Source organism: Pleurodeles waltl, chromosome 1_1, assembly GCF_031143425.1.
Source record: "Pleurodeles waltl isolate 20211129_DDA chromosome 1_1, aPleWal1.hap1.20221129, whole genome shotgun sequence".
In the NCBI taxonomy this organism is placed as follows: Eukaryota; Metazoa; Chordata; class Amphibia; order Caudata; family Salamandridae; genus Pleurodeles; species Pleurodeles waltl.
In genome coordinates, this window is record NC_090436.1 from 668,113,756 (window position 1) to 668,135,634 (window position 21,879).

Sequence of the window (21,879 nt, forward strand, 5' to 3'; positions counted from 1 at the left end):
CAGTAGCAGCGTTAGTCTTCCTTGCCAGTGCATTTTTGCACAATATAGTAGGGTTGAGTTTGGGGTTATTTTGTACTGAATTACGAGTTCTATTTCTACTAGGCTACTCTTCTATTTGGGTGACTGAGTTTCCTACATTTGTCTAATTGCAATTTGTTTGCCCTTGCATTCGGTGAGTGAATATAGTCTATTTTTAGTACCAATTTAGTTTTATGGAGGCCTTGGACCCTTTGGCAATGTTAGTATAGCTGGTCAAATGTTCACTTAACTGGAGGGTCCTCAAACTGATTGTATATTTACTACTGTTTTTCTGTAAATATCTTTGCCATTAATAAACCACATGAGTAGCCCCATAACCCATTTTCATTTTTCAAATTTGGCACTGATGATTTGCACGTTTCGTATGAATTTGATGGTACATTTCAAATTCAGTGACTTTTTCAAGTCGGAAACTATAAGTGTGATTTTGCAATACAGTACCATCAGCATTTCATAAAAAAACTCAACTTGGGCACTAGCATGCTCTCTAATATCTGGACTTTTTAAGATGTCCCAAAAGTTTCACTGGCCTGATGATGATCTTTTTTACTATAAGTTACTGACAATACTGAACTGTCATCAACATTACAGCAAAGACAACAGTCTCCGTTACATTAACTGAAGGACGGGAGCTGTAAATGTTGAACTGTATATACCTGGCAACATTACACTGATCTAAGCTGTTTGCTTTTAGTATATACACACAGGTATGATTAATTTTACTGCACTTCTATGTGTGATTATTGGGTACAACCAGCACAGTTTATCACTGTTTTATTGCTATATATCCTGTAAAAGCTAATTAAACCATTTTCTAATTAAAGGGGCTAGATTATTTGTTCTTGAACTCTACTGGCTATGTTCAGCAATTTATTTGCCCCCCAAATGATGATCTCGTTTTATGCAATAAGTCTATAATGACAGATTCTTAAATGGTATACTCGGTGATCTTGCTTCTTGTATGGCAGGTCAGGTTGGTGCCTGTCTGCCAATACAGATCCCAGATGCTGGGCTCCAAAAACCAGAGGTTACAACTCATATGCCACGTGGCATTGGGGCGAGGAGGATTCACAAGGCTAGGTATCTTAGAAGTCTAGAACCATCCTTATCAAGCTACAGGGTTGAAGCTGAAACATTGCATCATACCCTGAACGTACCTGACTTGCTGCACTGGTGGAAAAGCCTGAATGCCACTTTGTGCAGGATAGTCCATATAAAGGAAAGCCTCTGCCTCAAGTGGCAGTTTGGCTTGTTAATGAAAAAAACTAAGGATGTCAGGAGTCAGGCCTTGTCTGGATGTGGATTACAATTAACTTTGGCGAGCCTGCCTTGAGCAGCCAGTTGTAGGAAACACATATATGAGCAACACCGAAGATGGACAGTAACCACTGCGGTCATTCCTTGAACACACAAGTGACCAAGGTAATGCAGAAGAGGAGCTTGGCAAATTGGAGGTATTTCAATCCCACGATGAACCACAGGTATAGCCAGTGGAACTGCAGGGTGTGTATATAGATTTACCTGTGCTGCAAGCTGAGAGATCATTCAGTGTCCAGGGTCCAGAGAAGAAATATTCTGAGACGTGATTAGCATTTTGTATTTGAAGAAAGTCTTTCAGTGGGCAGAGGTCCAGTATAAACCTAATGTCCTCTATCCTTCGGTACAAGGAATTATCTCAAATAGAATCTGACATCTATTCAATGGTATCCTTTGTCAGTTTGACTTCATATAGCAAAATCACAGAATGGTCTGCTGCGTGTTGCTCTGATGGGGGGGGTGGGGTAGGGAGGGAATGGGGCATAAACAAAAGAGAGACCTGGTTGAAGGATCTCAGTTAATAAATTTGCATTGGTTTCAACAGGAGGCAACTGTAAATCTAGCACTCTTCACACATCTACTGACAAAGAGGCACTTTCTTTCACTGTTGATCCAGGTGAAATGACAGACTAAGACAATGGCAATGTATCTAGGACATTGGCATTGTGTAACGCTAGGCATAGCGCATCATCGGTGTAATGAAGGGAAAGCAAGATGTCCAACTCCTCCTCATCACATCATCCGGTGTTCTGAATAATATTTTGAACATCCTTATCAGGGTCAGAGTCGGACCCAAATAAGGACTTTCATCTCTAATAGCACTGGTGTCAAGACAGCAGTCGAGGATTAGAGTCTGGCTGCACTTCTGTAATCTCATAGCATGACATAGGTCTGGAGTGGGTCGATGATAGCCCAGGGATGGATTCCGGTCCGGGGCTCGGGAGGTGGAGGCAGCACTAGCATGGACAGAGACTAGTGAGGAAACAAGGGCTCGGCAGGCAGTCTGAACCGGTGATATGTTGGCCCAGAAACAGGTTCAGAGTCAGTTGGTGCCAAGGCAGGGCCTGCTGCAAACATCCAACTTGAGCTCCTTGTCTCAGTGGGGCCCAGAGGCGCACCAGAGAGAGCATGAAGCATCTAAAAGACCTGCAACACGCCGCTATTTACTGAGCGTTTAGCAATCGCCCAGACCATATAAAAGATTGGATCTGTGCTAAAAGATGCTTGTGGGCTATGATCTTTTGATTGACACTCATGCACTTTTGCACCTAATTTCAAAAGGCAGAATGGGAACAAGTCTTGCTTACATTTCTTGCACTTATGGCACCTCTTTGACTTACCAGAAGATGTTGAGAGCATATGTGACTGTGCAAGACCAGCTTCCTGAATAAGACTGCGAACGGTCCTAGGACTTGAGAGTGGGACTTTTTTTTTCAACTGCAACCTCTCTAATGTTTGGCGACAAAGTGTTATGACTCACACTCCCTTAATCACCTTCAGGTGCCCAAGGGCAGATTTATCATACAACTATGAGCAATGACTGGAAACCCAAGCACCAAGACGTACACTGTGGAAGTTCGTATTTGACCTCTGCTTCCAGCAGTCACACCACAGCACAAATCTTTTTGTTTTCAGAGAAGACACTGTTCCTGGCACACTTTACAGGTAAATTCTAGAGTCATCCAAAAACCCGGGAAAGCTTGAAGTGCGCTCCTGATTCACATTGAAGGGTGCAGAAAGAAAGGAACTGGTATCAGCATGGAGATGACGCTTATTTATGGCTCCACTCCATCACTTTTGGGGTGGTACTGAGTCAACTATCGGTGCATGGGAGCACTGCTCAGGATTTATTCTGTTCCATTCTGGTGCCTGGAGATGTTCTAGAAATGATGAATCTGCAGTTAGAAGTATCCGTCAGAAAATAAAGCACTGCATAAACCCAACTCTGCAAAGAAACGTCCAGAGTTTCCTAACGATTGTCAATAACTGAGCCAGCTTCTTCTCTCAGAAAGCTCTCTCAATACACAAAGAGCTGAGGGAGAGCAAACTGTCTTCCAACACTCAACATTCCTGCAGCAGCAACATCTAAATAGTATTCCATCCTAAAAACCTGACCTGGAGGAAGTCACACAAATCATCACTTGCTTTACCCCTTCATCATACTCAAAGGATATCATACCTTGGTTCAACTAAAAATGTCTTGCTTTTAAGTTATTGCACCCTGTGTTCTCAAAATTATAAGCCCCCTCTTGAAGAAGGTACCTTTCCCTTTTTCTTCAAAACCAGTCAGGTAACTCCCAGTATAAAAGACATACCTTGACCCCAGAAAGCTACACAACCTCAGACTGATTGTCTAACTCTATCTTAGAGTAAACATTACTGAGAAAGTAGCTGCTTCACAACTTATTGCCTATATTTCCAAAACAACATCATCAATTATTGCCAATCTGGATTCCGATCCAAACACAGTAAGGAAAAAGCAATAGTCCAGGTACTAGATGATGTCCTAAAAATCCTGAATGAAAGGCTTGCATGCTTGCAGGTTCTGTTGGATATTTCAGCCGCTTTCAACATTTTTGACCACCTGTCCCTGAAGCGCATCTTATTTTTAAATATGGGCTATGAAAGTCCTAAATTGTTTTAAATCTGTAATAGCCTCAAGGCTGCGGTTTGTGAAAACAAAATTATTTGAATTACCCATAATCCAAGTTAAATGTGGAGTTCCTCAGGACTCAGTCTTCCTGCCACACCTCTTTAACCAGTATGTGAAAGCCCTAGCCACAGTAAGACATAATCATCCAGGGCTTCAACCAAGCCAGCGTAGGCAGTATGAATTTCTTCCTCAAAAAACCTAAACAATTTAATTCTTCTCTTGTCTTAAACTGAATCCAACTAAATACAATTTGTGATCCTTTGCTCCATTGACTGTACGCCCCAAATACATAAGTGGCTGGAACCTCTACACCCCTTTGGGTTTTTCTCCCATTTGGGTCTGCTTTCTCACAGACCAATATCTGAACCTAAAACACCACATCGGCAAATTGCCTAATCCTCCCTCTTTTTAACTCCAACTGCTCAGGAAACGAAAACCATACATTTGTCACTCAGACTTCAGATCAACTCTAAAGGGCCTAGGTTCTAGCCATTTGGATGGAAAAAATTTAGGGCCAGACGTACATACCTTTTTTCTTGTTGCAAGCGGCCCGATTGCAACAAGAAAAGAAAAAAAATGTTGGTATGTACATCCCCTATTTTGCGATTCGGTAATCTATTTACCGAATTGCAGAATAGATTTGCGAGTCGCAATTAGGAGGGGGGCATTCCCTTCCTAATTGCAAGTCGCAGTGCGATGTAGGATTGTTTAGTGGCTGCGAAGGCGGTCACAAAACAATCAGATTTACCCCAATTTCAAACTGGTGCTAACCCATTCGCAAACAGGAAGGGGTCCAGAAGATCTTCTGGTGGTCTAGTGAAAATATTTATTCAGAGCAGGCAGTGGTCCTTACGGACCACTGCCTGCTCTGAAAAAATGAAAATAAATCTTTTCATTTTCGTTTTTGAAATGCATCCCGTTTTCCTTTAATTAAAAGCCTTTATTTAAAAACAGTCACAGACATGGTGGTCTGCTGTCCCCAACAGGCCACCATCCCTGTGAGGGCAGCCATTCCCAATGGGGTCGTAAATTGCGACCTACCTCGTGAAAATTTATGAGGTAGGTCATTTGCGACCCCATAGGGAATCGCAAACAGTGTCATTGACACTGTTGTACATCAGGTTTTGTGACTCGCAAATTACGAGACACTAAAACCGAATATTCGTACATGTGGCCCTTAGTCTCTGCACGCCTTCCTACATCCACTCTGGCACTTCTAAAATCGGCATTACGTGCAGCTGGTTGTCATGTCATACAAGCCATAAAATCACACTAAAATCTAATACACCTCTATTGGCATGCCTTGGTAGATAGAACTGACTTTAGAATGCTTGCTTAAACCATAAAGCACAATATACCCATCAACTTTCATAGCTTGAATGATAAACTTCTATTCACCGAAGACTGCAGGTCCGCACTATATAAAAACTACTAATAAATAAAGGTAAAAATCTGCTCATGTATTCTTTTTGTTGCTACATTGTTTCACTTCTGTGTGGTTAGGGGATATTTCCCAAGGTGTATATCTTTTTGGTCTAGCTGTTTGTGAATGGTAGAGCTGTGCAGTGACTTGCCGTGCAGCTCTTCCATGATGTCACTGTACACTGGGATAAATCTTCTGTGGAATCTGTCACAGGCAGGCTGAGCTTCGGATAACATCTGCTCCTGGTGGGGTTGGTTTGTCTGTATATAGTTCTATTTGTATCTCCCCGAGTGTAGCTAAATAAAACCACCCACTAACCTATGGTACATACGTGCTATCTACCATTTATCGTCCGTCACAAAAGGATACAGGTATGAATATGATATGCTGGCCCAAAGAGGGCTTGAGAGTAAACTAGTAACAATGGGGCATACGTTCCATACGCACAAGGCTGCATAGGCCAGCAAATATCCTTTTTAGTCTCTCCCTCTCTTTCTGGTGAAGCATCATAAACGGTAAGTTACAGAGTTAAACAGAAACACAAAGCAGAGCCCCTTCACATAATGCTAAGCTATAGTGGTTTACTTACACTAAATGACTATGATTACGGGAAATACATTTTCTTAACTGTATTTTATTTGAAGAAAGAGTTTTACACAGTAACGCATACCTGTCATTTTATTCATCTTTGGCCCTTCTTCAAAATTTCTAAAAAAAAACAAACAACATATTTGATTAAACCATTTTAAAATAATTTAACTTTTTGTGCACCTGTGTATATATTTTGTATACCTGTAGTCCATATTACTGGAAAGCATGTCTACCACTGAGAATGCAAAATTCGCTTAGCATACTCTGCAGAGGCGGAAATTGTGTAACATTAATTATATTTTATGAGGGTAAATAATATCCCTATAAAAGAAGTTACTTACCTTTGGTAAAGCTCTTTCCTGTAGATACGCTCAACAACAGATTCCTCCTCACATTTTGGATGTCGTGAAGCGCCAGAGTGGATTTGGAGAATTTTTTCAACAATACTGCCCCAGCGCAAATTGGAGATTTATAGCTCTGCAATTACTTCATACCCCTCTAGAAGTGAGAGAACGGAGACACATATAAGTGGTACTCCTCCGAGCTGTCAGTTTCTTTATCTTTCTCCTTCAAAGCAGTTCAAACAACTTGCAATTAACAGTGTGCTTAGATCTAACCTGGAATCTTATGATGAGGTTCTGGAACCCACTCCAACCGTGAGGAAGTGGGAGGGCATAAAGAATCAGATTAGACAGTGTAGCCATGAGGAAGAGTGTTACCAAAGGGAAGTAACTTATTATTCTACTGGCTACTACTAACCACAGACTCCTTACTCTGACTCCGGCTACAAGAATGATATCTGCCACTTCAGGTGGGAAGTCCAAAGAATTTAGCCATTAATTATCAATCTTCACACATGGAAGTGAAGTTTGTGGAGATGCAGATGCAGGGCCCTCCTGTGCGGCTAAGACAGGATGTCCTGCTGGGAGGATAGCTGAATCAGAAGATAAATGCTCAGGCCTAAAAGCATTGAATACTACACTCTCCTGTTCCAGTACATGGCTAATAGATGACTTGGGTCCAGTCTTTTCCGACCTTCCTCAGAGCTGGAAGGAGAGAGCGTCAGGAACACATACAGGAAATCCACATCTCACTGTAGAAGGACTACATCTTGCAGTGACTATTTGGAAGACAATCCAGCGTGCAGAAGAATTGATATTGTGCATTCTTGACTGTGTACCAAACAGGTCTAGCCAAGGCACACCCCATTGATTGAAGATGCCCTGTTTCACCCAGGGATGGAGGCTCCACTCTTTGTCCACTAGGGAACTTCTGCTTTGCTCATCTGCTCCCACATTTAGAGACTGCACTAAGTGATTGGTTAGCAGAAAGATCTTCTGGTGGTCTACCCATCACCAGAGATATACAGCATCCTGGAACAAGTCTCAATATTTAAACTCACTCTGCTTGTTGCAGGACCACATGGCAGCCTTCAGGTCAGTAGGAAGGTTTTCAAGGCCACCTGGATTGCCCAAAGCTCCAAAACCTTGTGGAAACTAGCTGCCTACTGGAGACTGAAGGCCTCTGATCTCCAGGTACCCACAAAAGCCTCCACACCCCAGGCAGTAACGTATTTGTCAGTACCATTAAGTCGTTCCATGCTTTATGAGCGATGTAGGAGAAGGCTTGACCTCCATCTCTAGTATTCTGTATGAGTGGGATTTGTGAGATGGGTCTGTAGTTGGAAAGTGTGGATTGACTGTGGCAGTTTTCAGGTGCTTTGGGAATTGGCTGGGTGGATGGAGGGATTATTGATGGGAGTTAGTGCTTTGGTAATTGGTGGGAGTTCTATTGTGAAGGCATGGTGGATGCAAGGGTCAGATGGGGCCCCCAAATTGTGTGAAATAAAAATGGAGGAAGGGCCATTTCCTGAGAGTTATCAGCCATGAATGATTTGATCTACTCAGTGACAGAGACACTGAACCCAACACTGAAGACAAAAACGAAATACATCTCACTATAGATTATGTGAAATTTACTGATGGGACCAACTTAAATGAGGGTGTTGACACTGCTGCAGTCTGTCCTGAAATCATTCCAGATATAAAGATGGATTCTATCTCTCTGATTAGCTGGAAGCCTCCTGGAAGGGTTGAGAAGGCTCAGCCTAATAATTTGGCACAGTTAGGTTGGTTTGATTAGGCTCAGTAGGGGTTTCGATCAGCAGGACACAATGAGGCCGTAAAACAAATCCTTCCCAGCAGCAAACATTTTAGTGAATCAAGTACTTGTAAAGAGCTATCAAACGGGTTGGTTCAAATTCACCGATGTCCAGTTATTAGACAGGACGGGATGTCCATAGACAAATGTGTGCAATGAGAAGTCCAGCTGCGAACAGCTATCAACATGTTGTAATCTTGCAGTATACCACCATATGGACAGCTTGGAGTCAGAGGTCAGTAAATCTACAGACCTGTAGGATCCCTTATGTTGGACATGTGGGAACACTATGGGAAATTACACTGCTGATCACACTGCTCATTAGGCAGATTAAGGAAGATCTTTGTCATGCAATAAGTGCCTTTGAACAGAGGGACACTGTACAGTGTCCCACCTTCCAAAGGCACGTATTATGATGTGAACATCTGTAAGGCATCCCTAAATGCAATAATCCTAAAGGGGCTGGAGAAGGCCCTGCTCATGTGCTGTTTGTCACATCTAGTTGCAAATATAAATATACAAAGACAATGCTCAGAGTGACAGGGAGTGACTGAGAAGTAAGGAAATGTATTTATCTCAGATATAGAGTCTGATCTAACCCAAGGCCTGCTGTAATTAGATTGTGTAATACCTTTAAAAAGTAAACATCTGTCACCAAGAAAAGCCTGGCAACACTGAGCCAAATAACGGTTTCAAGGTTTTACAAATAGGGCTAATAACAACCTAAAACAAGTAAAGACTCCTATGGTAGGAAGATGAAGTCAGTGAATCACACTTGCCCTCTACCTTTGGCAACATCTCGGTTTAGAGTTAGACATTCTGAGCTTTACAGTGTAGATATATGAGTAGCATTGTTAACAAAATACAATTATTGTTTGGTGCACACCACAATGTAGTGGTCAGGGCATTCACATAACTCTGATTTGCAAACTATTTGTTCATCCTACTTGAAGGCTAAGCAGCATCAATAGTGGGAACATCTTAGTATCACATGCAATAATTCTCAGGCTTTAAGAGGTTCTTAACCTTGTTTCATTCAATACTTTAGTAATTTAAAACAACAAGCTATCATAAAACAACACTAACTTATTACAGACATTTTTACATTACAATAATAGAACATGCTTACCTTTTTACCACTTTGGATTTGTGCTTTGACTGAGCCAAAGAGCGGCAAAAAAGTGACTCTAGTTTTTGGGCTTTATTATTTGGCTTGCTTTCCCCAAAACTAACAACTGTCCCTGGTGTAGCTGCTGGATCCTTTTCTAAAGTTTTGGGATGTTCCTCAGTTCTGCTCTTCGCAGTGGAAGGGGTCTTGCACCCTTTCCTTTTCTTAGCTTGCTTCACTTTACCAATAAAGAAGTCATCCTCACTATCACTGTCATCAGGTCCAGAAGACTGCTTGTGAAATCTTTCTTCAGTGCTGTCATCAAAGTATTCTTGTTCTTCTTTGTCAGACTCTTCAATATCAGAAGATGTAAAGTCCAGTCCTTTTGCTGTCTCTTCAGTGACTTGAAGAGATTTGTTTTTCCCTTTTTGAGCAATAGGTAACTTCTTTGTTTTATTAAATGGTAAATCCTCCTTAGAAGTACAAGGCATCCTGTGTTGTGGGGCACCAGCCCCATACTCTATTGAGGCAAGAGATGCACTCTCTGTTGACCTATCTCCTATTTCTGCAATAACAGATGAAGTTTCTTTGGGAACATCCTTTTTTAGGTCAGTAGGCAAATCCTGTTCTGGAATGTCAGCGATACTTAAAGAAGATGAACCCTTTGATGGAATTGCAGGCATACCCATGTCCTGTTTAGGAGAAGCCAGGGCATTCCGTTTTGGAGCAGCAGATATATCTTGCTTTGGGGAAGGAGGAGTATCTTGTTTTTGAGTAGCAGGTGGATCTTGTCTTGGAGAAGTAGGCATGTCTTGTTTTGGAAAAATGGGAACAGTGCCCTTTGAAATGTTTGCTATATTCTCTTTTGGAATAGTCAGCGTATTTGTTCCTTCAATCTGAGATGGCACAGTACTTTCAGTCTCTCTCTCAGCTGCCTTCAAGCACTGTTGTTTTGCATTTTTCTTTTTCACTTCTCTGCAATGGAAGGGTTCTTGCTTTGTATTGTTGGCAGCTTTATTTTCAACCACCTCTGTGATCGTTACATCTCTTTGCATCTGTTTTAAATCTTCACTAGAACCAACATCTAGTGATGGACTAACAGTTGGTGAAGGATTAAGTCTTTCTTCTTTGAAAGCTTTCACAGCAGCTGAAAACATAAAAATAAACAAAGGTAATTGATGAGCAGAAACAAACAATTCCAAATTGTAATGAGACTTAAATGGTGTAGCTGCCTACTTTGCACTCAACTTAATACTTTTTACATCTGGGAAATTGGCATATTTATCCACCTCCGGGATGTTATCTCTATTCCTGACTATATATTTACCCTACTTCTGACTATTCCTGGCTACATATACAGTATATGAATGCCAATGTGCATCTTCAATCCCTGCATGAGTTATGACTTAAAATCTTCTGTCTTTTCTGATTCTTAGATTAAAAACCCACTACTTTTGTACATCAAACAGCCTGTTTTTTCCCCCCAAAATTGGGTTGAAAGCAGTTGACACTACATTGAAGACCTAAAAGCTTTAAAACATTGATATGTATGTTTGTTAGGAGCTGGTGGTTTTATTCATTGGAGGCAGTGGCGTCTTTAATCTGCTTGTATTGGGATGATGTCTCATCAGTTGAAAATATCTTGTTTTTGTCTTCCTGTGGGAAGTAGCAAAGCCAGGCCAAGATGGGGAAAGCACTTTTCTGCTAAGTAAGAAGCTCAAATTGTTGCTGGCTGGCAGGCCCTCTAGAGCCCTGGTATTGTCCTTCCTACCTCTGCCTGCTAGTGTCATATGAAAGGAGAAAGACATTAGCATAAATCTGGCACCTTCTTTTCTTTAGGTTCGCCTCTGTGCCATCTACCAATTCCTACTGCCCCTCTGCAACCAACAAGAGGCTGTTGAAGGACTAACACTGACACCAAGTGACACTCTATGACATCACTGGCCTATACAGCATGATGTTTTTTCCACAACCTTTTGCATTTCACTGAATCAATGTCCACAGAGTAGCAAAAAGCAAGAAGAGGGCTCAATTAGACTAGAGTATGACATGGAAAAGAGTTAAGTGGAATAAGAAGCCCAGTAAAGGAAGAGAGAGGAAGAAGGGGGAGAGAACGGATAAGGAGAAAGGAAGAGAAAGAAGATGAGAATAGAGGGTGGTTTAGTAAATGACAGTCCTTAAGACCACTCTTATTCCCAAACCTATTGTGGCCCTGCCACAAAATGAAAGTCATTTATTCAGTAACTTGTCAAGCTGGTGCTGCATGTGAAAAGACGTCATTGCAATTACACCCTATTCCCTTGTGTAGGTGCACAACCTCAACTATTCCCTCTTTAAAGAGATAGCGCCTGTCAGAATGGTAGGCTGGAAGGTGCTGGGAACAAATCATACTCTGCACAGGTAAATTCTACAGCATCAGAAAGAAAGATACAAAGCGAAAACAGTACTGGGCAGCCAAAGACCTAGGTTGTGGCCACATTGCTCACTGCCACTTAGTAAAGAGATCCCACTGTTCTCCTGAGAAGGAGTAGCTAAAGGTGACAATAATTCTGGTCAGAAGAACGCAGATACTTGGGTGTATGAGTGCTGACTAATCGCAAGAGCCTAGGGGTACAATTCAAGATTGTTTTCAAGGAGGCATTCAACAAGAAAATCCTATTGAGTGGCTATGTCCAAATAAAAACTGCTAGAAAGTCTTACTGATTAAGAAACAATGAGGAGATATTTTGTCCTACAACAGTATGATCTGATACTATGCACTGTCTAGCAATACGCAGGCCTGCAAGGTCACTAAAGCACTGTGCAAAGATCTTGGCAAAGGAGAGGCAATTCTCCAAGAAAGTGCCTTCTTGACAAAGGAAGACATGAATCAAAGGTCACAGCATTAGGTGAAAGAGAAAGAGAGCAAGCAGGTGTAGGGATTGGTGCCAGATGAAAAAGTTGCTTGTAATACTAGTTCTCCATCATGAAAATTCTCTCTAAATTCATAACACTCAGAAAATCTCCAGCCATTGATTGTTTAATCAAAATGAATTTAACAGGAGAACAAATTTGTTCAGAAGATATAATATATTATGTGTTTTTAAAATTATATTTCCAAAAGCCAAAACAATTGTGAAAGTGTAGACACATTATTTTTTGGCTTTTGTGTTTCTATAAGGCCAGATAGTCCTAATGAAGTTTTCAGTGAAATGCACTTCATCATGAATGCTTTGGCCACATTAGCTGGCCAGGGAAGACCCAGGAGATGGACTGTGTTGCAGGTATTCCTCACCAGCAGCCAGTGTTGCATTGTCTACAGTTTCCTTGAAAGCTCTCTGGACCGTGTTCATCCCTGGTAGTTCAGGTTATACATGGTTGTAGTGATGGTATGGCAACTGCAGGCTCTACATTGGGATTTATTATAGCATAGGTACATTTTAAACCTCTTACTTTGCAGGTAAGTTCGTTTTTCACAGTTTTAAGTCACCTTACCATGACTACACACACACTTTTTAAGGAAACAAAGATTAAAGGGACGTTGAAATTAGGCGAAAATGTAATTTAAAACATACTGTTTTCAACTAAAAAAAACACTGAAGTAACCATAACCATGTCAAGTAACCATAACTCGTGCCTAGAGTTAACTGTAACTCTCAACCCTGCCATTCACAGCGTGTCATGAGTGATGTAATAAATGGGGTAATTAGCAGTGCATGGCGAGTGCGCAAGTTCAGCCTGGCCCAGCAATCAACTCCCCATGTGCTGCCAATCTCACATTACACATGGCGTGCAGTTGACCTAGAGCCAGGTCCTGCACTAGACTCTTGATGCTGCCCAGCGCTTTTCTGCTGTACCCAAGCCACGCATTGGCAGATGCGGTATTGGTCGCAGGACCTGGTTACCAAACTACTGCGGACACACATGCCGAGAAATAGCGGATCAACAGACTTTGTGAAAGGGTCAGAACACCAAAATATAAAAAGTGGGCCTACTGGCTTTATGAAGAGGTCGGAATATCAACATATATGAAGCACATCTATTCTCTTTGTCAGAAAATTATCAATAATTATAATGAAATGTATATTTCATTAATTCACACAGTTCAGTTCTTAATTAAAGTGACTGTTATTTAAAAAATGTAGTAACGCTTTAGTAACAAAAATATCACCACAACAGAGTCTTTTTAAAAAACATTTTTTAAGCTACATAGGGCAGCCATAGAACCGACTACAAAGGGACTCTGCAATACAGCTGAAGGGCATAGGGCTCCAGCTAGGAATGCTTTAAAAATATGGCAAGTTAAAGGCTCTAGGGAACCCCATCCACTGGGGTCTAATGTGAGGTGATAAGCAGTGTATGACATCACAGACGTTATAACGTACAAAATAAATTATAACTAGTGAATTTCAATGTTTTTTGTTTTTAAGTGTTAATTTTGTCGTATTTCAACACCTAAAGATAACGTAAATCAAACCTTTGTTTTTGATACAGAATTTCTAGGACTTTTTAAAGTAAGCTAAGATCGTATTATCAAACCTAACTATAAGGCAACTTTGACCTTTGTTTTTCAAGTGAAAAAACAAATATATATATATATATTTTTATATATCTCAAACATCTCTTCCGGTTCACAGTGCTGTATAAATTATGCAAAAAAGAAGCAGGGAGCCCTGGGTTTTTACCAAATTTTAGGTGGGGAGTAACTCCTACAACATCATGACACTCAAAATCTTCTCACTTCAAATGTATGATTTTCTTTTGTAGCAGAGTTTTTCAGCATATGACTAGCAGAGTGCCATCCACGTATGTAGAGAAAAGATTGGACAGTTGAAAAGCATGTTAGATTGTACTTGTCTGAGTCTCTTCTTTTCTTACAACACCGAGTTTCTAGAAAAATCAGTAAATATTCAATGTGCAAACTGCCGCCTAATACCTGCTAAATATACCCTTGCCATTGAGCCCAGATATGAGAAAACAGTGTTTAGAGAAGCTATGTGTTGACGAAGCATGTTGGTCAAAACAAATACTTCTGCTTAGAGTCCAAGAAATAAATGATTTGTGTCAGAACAAGAGATGCATTGCTTGATACATTTGAACGCCTGAAGGTCCACTGTCATGTTAAAGTTATAAAGCACTTTTTTGGTCTGGTCTGAGACAGCACATGCACTGTCACTTGAAAGACATTTTGTTTACTTATTTTTTTAGCAAAATGTTCTAATGAATCCAATGATGCATAATCATAAGCTCCCACAGTCGAAGTGCACACAGCCAAAGAAAGATTCAGTGGCTTTGCAAGGAGCAGGCCTCATAATGAAGCATGCCACCTGGGTGGGGGTTGGTGTTGTGTCTGATGAATGGGTAAACAGAGTGTAACTAGCTCTATCATTTAAACATGGCAACCACTTCTCTCCTCTGTAGTCTCCTTAATCCTTTGCCTTGCTTCATCACAAGCATTGTATCTATTTAAAAAGGAAGGATACAAAAAAGGCATAGAGCCTTTTTTGGGTTTACAATCGGATAGATAACATGGCAAATGCACATGAGAGATCTGTATTAAAATAATAACACCAAATATTATGTACTAACAAGAGTATTCAGGATTTGAAAAATAACCAATTTGTGAAATACTGGTTAAGACGATTCACGCAAGTTGTACATTTAGAACATCTGGCCTTAATAATCTTCCTATAGATGTAATTAAATATGATCTGGCTTGATGGGTATTTAAAATGATTCTTACACATGCCCTGATCCAGATACCATGAAGGTGATCGATAATACCAAAACAAGTCCCAAAACAAATCCTACGAGTTACTGCTAAATTGTGCTTTGACGCAGATGGGAACATTTTGTTAATTATATTATTGCAGAAATTAAAAACATTGGTAAATGAGAAAAGTCTAAAGTCTTGCCTGAAGCTGCTCCCAGAAACATTACTCAACTATGGCCAATTGTGTTGTTTAAGGGATACTGGCCATCACAGGAGGGCTGGGTCTGTCCATTCCTTTGTTTGCATTAAATTGGCTTCAATTCAGCTTTGCTTGCATCGATAGAAATTGCCTATGGATGAAAATTAAGTTTTGGGACTTGGACTCTGTGGTGCTTTATTTGAATAGTTTCATAGTTCAACATCGATTAGAGTGAAATTAACTTCAAAAGGGGGAGCTATATCCCAAAAATAGCAATGTCCTCAAGCAAGGGTGTTTGTTAGGTCCTCTTCTGTTTTTGCTATACTTGGCACATCTGTCAAATACACTTGATACAGTAAATAAAAAAGGAGCATTGATTAAAGCCATAGAGTTTGGTGCTCATGAGCAAGGAACATCAACAACTTAAGGAAAAGCCAAGACATCTAGGTATCTTGCACTTCACCAGTCATTTCTTCTAGATCGACCATTCCACTACTGGAGCACCCTACAATCGTATACGCTCTCTTTATCGCATATGTATTCACCCCATGTGACACAAATGTCCTACACAAGCTGCACACCATCCAGTATACTTCAGAATTTTCATGAATACTATACACCTCTGTGTCACTGTGTCAACATCTCACATGTGACCTTGCTGAAATCATAAAGACCCTCACCGGTATTTCAACCCTTCCACCAACATTTTTGAGATGCTTCTCCTTGACACACATTACTTTCAAGCACCTTGCACAGAGTTCCCTTCCTATCTGTCATATGCTACACCATCTGTTTACAAATTATTGCTGCCCAGTAATAGGGGATCTTAAGCTAGCAAAAAACAACCAGTTACACTCTCACTGCCGACATCTGTGGGTGATCTGCAGTATCACTTCCATACCCAGACAAACTGATTTCCATCAGGCATTGTGCTCTGCAAGTTTTCCAATCTTCACACACTCATATTTTCCCACGCAGCACAGACTCTCCCCCACAAATCTCACACGGGTTCCATTCTCCCATTGTGCTGAGGCAAGTATTTTGCAGTTTACTAACACACTTCCTACCACCATCTCACACATTCTCCTCTCCCACTTCTCTATGATCTTAAATACCACCCTGCTTACATCCTGTACACACTCCATTACCTTATTTCACACAAGTGCCTCTTTCATCTTTTTATACGCACTCCTCTACCTGTCTTACAAATGTTTTGCCTGTCACGTCCCACTATCTTTTGCATGCTATTTAACTTCTTTCATATGTTGGCCAACCTCAACTTGCACATACTCCCATCAGAACCTCAGACTCCCCACCAACAAAAATAAAACAACATATTATGGAGATTTCTATAATGTTTCCAGCAATCTCAGGTTATTACATCAGAAAACATATTAGTCCTGACAAAGAAGTAATTCCCCTCTAACGATCCACAGTGCACATACCAGAGACCTGCACTCTTTATCACCCAATTCAGAAACACAAGGTCCATGTAAGAAAGTAAATAATACATTACTCGACACAACAGCATCAAACTGCAAATAGCACAAACTCATAAACTGTTTATACAAATAGCTAAGTAGGTACAGTGGGTGACTTTTGCAATCTCAGAGCCACCAGGCAAAACTTATTAGTTTTAGCTAATTTTGAACCACACCCCATTATAAACGATTATGTTCTATTTGTCCCAAGGCCCAGATTAGTCATACAACTATTAAAAGCGTCCAACAGAGTATGAAGGTCATTCACTGCTCTCAATATGAGGACTGCGTCATCTTTATAAAGTAATACAGGGACTTGACGCAAACTGATTTTTGGTATATCTTTCCCAGTACTACAGAGATACTCCTCAAGGCCGTTATTATATAAAAGAAAAGGAATAGGAGCTGGAACACAGCCTTGCCTTACCTACATTACGGACAGAAATTATTCAGATCGCAGTCCTTGCTATATTAGACTTTTGCTACAGTGTGCGCATGAAGCCTGCGAAGCAACTGAAGCAACGCTATGTCCGTGTTAGCAACCCCTAATTTTGCAATAATAGCCCATAGTTTAGATCCATCCACTGTGTCGAAGGAACAGGTTAAGTCCATGAAGGCAAGATATATACATCCTTTTTTGCCTTTGTAGATTTTTAGACAATAAGTGATAAATTCAGAGTCTGCTCTATTGTTCCTATGCCAGGACGGAACCCAAATTTAACAACAGAAAGGCCCTACATTTCCACAACCTAATTTTCTAGTTTTGCTGGGATAACTTTGCCTAAGCTACTCACTGAGCTGTCTAACAAACAGATGATAACAATGAGGCTTCCCCCTTGTCTCCCTTTTTACAAATAAGGACAATCATGGCTTCCTGTCACATCATAACTAGAGGTCCAACTATTACAGCTCAAATGACACTGGCCATTTTTGGGCCCCAATATTGCAGTAGGGTTTTGTATAAGTCAGATGAAAATCTATCTGGGCCCAGAGATTTTTCAGAAGGGCTACTTTGTATATCCAGAATGACATCTGAGGCCTCAATCGAGCTACTGAGGGATAAACATTTTAGAAAAGCAGTCCACCCAATCTTCAGCTAAAATGGCAGTTCCTGATTCTGGCATTTGGGGAATTGACCACCTGCCAAAACTCGGAAGTTTTTCAAGCCACTTGCTTCTGTAAGATCTTCCAGGCTTTTTCTCTTACTTTGCACTTTCTAATAGCAATTGCTTCCTTGTAGGTCTTCCTAGCCATCCTTAACCCTACATGATCTTCAGGCTGGGCTTTAAGGGCCTGTTTGAAAGATATATGGGCTTAAGCATATGCCCTATCAAGCCTCCGGGGGCTATTACTAGATCTTATGCTATCTTTTATTAGCCTTTGAGCCATATTTCCAGTTAGGGAAGAATAAACCTGTATGACATCTGTGGGTTTTGCATCGTCCTGTAGAACCACAGCTTTTTGCATTTGGTTATTTACAACAATATCTCTCAGGTAGTTGCCTTTATCAATCTTTCCCTCACTTGATATTCAGACCCTTATTTTTACTAAATCCTACCTTATACTGAAAGGCATCTTCATTAGGATCCTTACCCACACCCAGTTTCAGGTTCATCATTAAAGGGTTGTGATCACATCAATAGCTTTCCAGTTCAATATAGCCTCGGAAAAACTGATCAGCACGTAATCTATCACAGAGCTTGCCCCAGCCCCTATATATGTTGGCTTTTGTCTACATTCCACGCTCGTAAGATCTTGGGTTAAAAGCAGAGAATTAGCGACCACTACTCTGTTTAGTGCATCCCCATGCGAGCTGTGTCTAATGTACTTAAGAGGTTGTTCTAGCTCATCATTAATACTACAGGACTCCAACATTTAAAACCACATAATTGAATATTGAAATCCCCTACCCATATACAGGGAGTGCAGAATTATTAGGCAAGTTGTATTTTTTAGGATTAATTTTATTATTGAACAACAACCATGTTCTCAATGAACCCAAAAAACTCATTAATATCAAAGCTGAATATTTTTGGAAGTTGTTAGGGGGATATCTGTGTGTGCAGGTGACTATAACTGTGCATAATTATTAGGCAACTTAACAAAAAACAAATATATACCCATTTCAATTATTTATTATTACCAGTGAAACCAATATAACATCTCAACATTCACAAATATACATTTCTGACATTCAAAAACAAAACAAAAACAAATCAGTGACTAATATAGCCACCTTTCTTTGCAAGGACACTCAAAAGCCTGCCATCCATGGATTCTGTCAGTGTTTTGATCTGTTCACCATCAACATTGCGTGCAGCAGCAACCACAGCCTCCCAGACACTGTTCAGGGAGGTGTACTGTTTTCCCTCCTTGTAAATCTCACATTTGATGATGGACCACAGGTTCTCAATGGGGTTCAGATCAGGTGAACAAGGAGGCCATGTCATTAGATTTCCTTCTTTTATACCCTTTCTTGCCAGCCACGCTGTGGAGTACTTGGACGCGTGTGATGGAGCATTGTCCTGCATGAAAATCATGTTTTTCTTGAAGGATGCAGACTTCTTCCTGTACCACTGCTTGAAGAAGGTGTCTTCCAGGAACTGGCAGTAGGACTGGGAGTTGAGCTTGACTCCATCCTCAACCCGAAAAGGCCCCACAAGCTCATCTTTGATGATACCAGCCCAAACCAGTACTCCACCTCCACCTTGCTGGCGTCTGAGTCGGACTGGAGCTCTCTGCCCTTTACCAATCCAGCCACGGGCCCATCCATCTGGCCCATCAAGACTCACTCTCATTTCATCAATCCATAAACCCTTAGAAAAATCAGTCTTGAGATATTTATTGGCCCAGTCTTGACGTTTCAGCTTGTGTGTCTTGTTCAGTGGTGGTCATCTTTCAGCCTTTCTTACCTTGGCCATGTCTCTGAGTATTGCACACCTTGTGCTTTTGGGCACTCCAGTGATGTTGCAGCTCTGAAATATGGCCAAACTGGTGGCAAGTGGCATTGTGGCAGCTGCACGCTTGACTTTTCTCAGTTCATGGGCAGTTATTTTGCGCCTTGGTTTTTCCACACGCTTCTTGCGACCCTGTTGACTATTTTGAATGAAACGCTTGATTGTTCGATGATCACGCTTCAGAAGCTTTGCAATTTTAAGAGTGCTGCATCCCTCTGCAAGATATCTCACTAATTTTGACTTTTCTGAGCCTGTCAAGTCCTTCTTTTGACCCATTTTGCCAAAGGAAAGGAAGTTGCCTAATAATTATGCACACCTGATATAGGGTGTTGATGTCATTAGACCACACCCCTTCTCATTACAGAGATGCACATCACCTAATATGCTTAATTGGTAGTAGGCTTTCGAGCCTATACAGCTTGGAGTAAGACAACATGCATAAAGAGGATGATGTGGTCAAAATACTCATTTGCCTAATAATTCTGCACTCCCTGTAATAAAAAGCTCTTTCTCAGGCTCATTCTTGACCTTATGCAACAAATCCTCTAGACCATCTACCACCTCTGTTACAGGTGTATCAAAAATATTATAGAAAAAATCTATCAATAACAGATCAAATGTTTTCTTCAATTTAATCAGGAGAATGTGGTAATATGGGGAGATGGCAAATCCCCTGATTGCAACATCGGCCAGGGCCACAGACATAAAGGTAGCCAAATCCCCTTTGGCCCGTCCTGACTTTGAGGAATAGCTGAGACATTATAAATAACATATCCATTTATAAATGGGGGGTCTAATAGTCATGCCTCTTGACGACAAATGATTGGGTACTGCTCCACTATCTTTGCCCAGTCCAGATTTCCTACTTTAGAGCACAGACCCACCACGTTCCATGAAATTACATCCAAAGTTTTAGCCTGGGCTGCCTTATCCTCAGTAATTAGTCGATACTCAGGTGAAGGGATCAAAGTTGCTTCCTCCGCGGCCTCGATACTGCCTCCTAATTGAGGTAGTGAATCTTGTTGCTCTAATGAGGATGGGGCCTCAAATCTGTTTGAAGCGGGAGGCAATTCTGTTGTTGGGCAATCGAAATGTTACCCTACGGAAAGCAATTCTGCTTGGCCCTATTTGCAGTGGTGCACAAATGAGGAATTCCTTCACACCAGATGAAACTAATAGCCTCCATTTGGGCTACTGACTGTAAAAGACATTGTAGCAAGGCTTGCACCGTATGTGGTCTCCTAAAATGTATTATTATGCAGTCACATTGCAATGTTTTAGGGGACAGGTCAATCCAAGCTACCTTCAGTACTGAAAGAATCTCTTGACAAGTCGGTCAGCCACCTGGAATGCTATTTTAACCAGAATTAAACTTTGATAAGTAACGAGGTATGGGATTCTAAGGGAGTGGTCTCCAATTAGGGTACATTCCCAAAAACAATTATGTATGACATGCATTCTGGAGGAAAATGTGGTTGGGCAGCCTGTTCCTCTTTCTAGCTCCTGCCATGAATATATTGGGCACCCTTCTTGTGTTTATTCCTCAACTCCAAGGTCACCATTTCCCTTTTGGATTGTGGGTTTGGCAACAAAGGAGTAACACTGAGGGCTGCACACGAATGTGCAAGTCTCTCTCTCATTTGCTCTGAGGGAACTAATCTGGCAGGGACTATATCCTGCACTTGAGGCTTTTGTGCAATTCCTGAGAATAGTCCATGAATCTCCAACGGGGACATTTTATCTGTTGGTTTCCCATGAGCTAGATGGAGACTGTCTAGCTTTTTTCCAGAATGTCCGTCTTAAATAGAGCTGAAGAGCAGAGCTGCGTTAGAACCTTAACATAATTCTCAAAGTGGCAAAGTCTTTCTCGGCGCACTTCTGGCAAGGTTTTTAAAGTCAATTTCATCCGCAGAGGCCTTTTTTCTAGTCTTTTTCCCTGCACTCTTGTCACTATGCAATCCTTTATTCACAGAATGAACAGGCTGAGTTGTCAAATGAGTCAAATGAGGGCTAGAGTTCTCTATAACAACCATGTCCTGTCTACTTTTCTTCAGGGGCGGGCTTGCAGTATGGATTGATGACTCAGGCAATGTCAATGTTTGAGAATCTTGAGCCATACATGGATTACATGGGGGACTTGTGGTAGATGATCTCTCATGGATAGGTACTGAGGACACAGGAGAGGAGTTAACTTGCTGAACAGGCAGCTCTCTGCGTGGAGTCAGTAAGATCTATAGTAGGTTCCACCACATTGCCATC

The 21,879-nt window shown here is 41.1% G+C and overlaps 1 protein-coding gene across 1 annotated transcript in view; it reads right to left on the reverse strand.

The window, feature by feature from the left end:
* SRFBP1 (serum response factor binding protein 1) overlaps positions 1–21,879 on the reverse strand; it is a 250,749-nt gene that overhangs the window by 15,016 nt on the left and 213,854 nt on the right. The window contains exons 6-7 of the mRNA XM_069227022.1: positions 9,313–10,438; positions 6,103–6,140 (exon numbers count right to left, since the gene is read on the reverse strand). Coding sequence (XP_069083123.1) covers positions 6,103–6,140; positions 9,313–10,438 — 1,164 coding nt within the window. The remainder of the gene's footprint in view (positions 1–6,102; positions 6,141–9,312; positions 10,439–21,879) is intronic.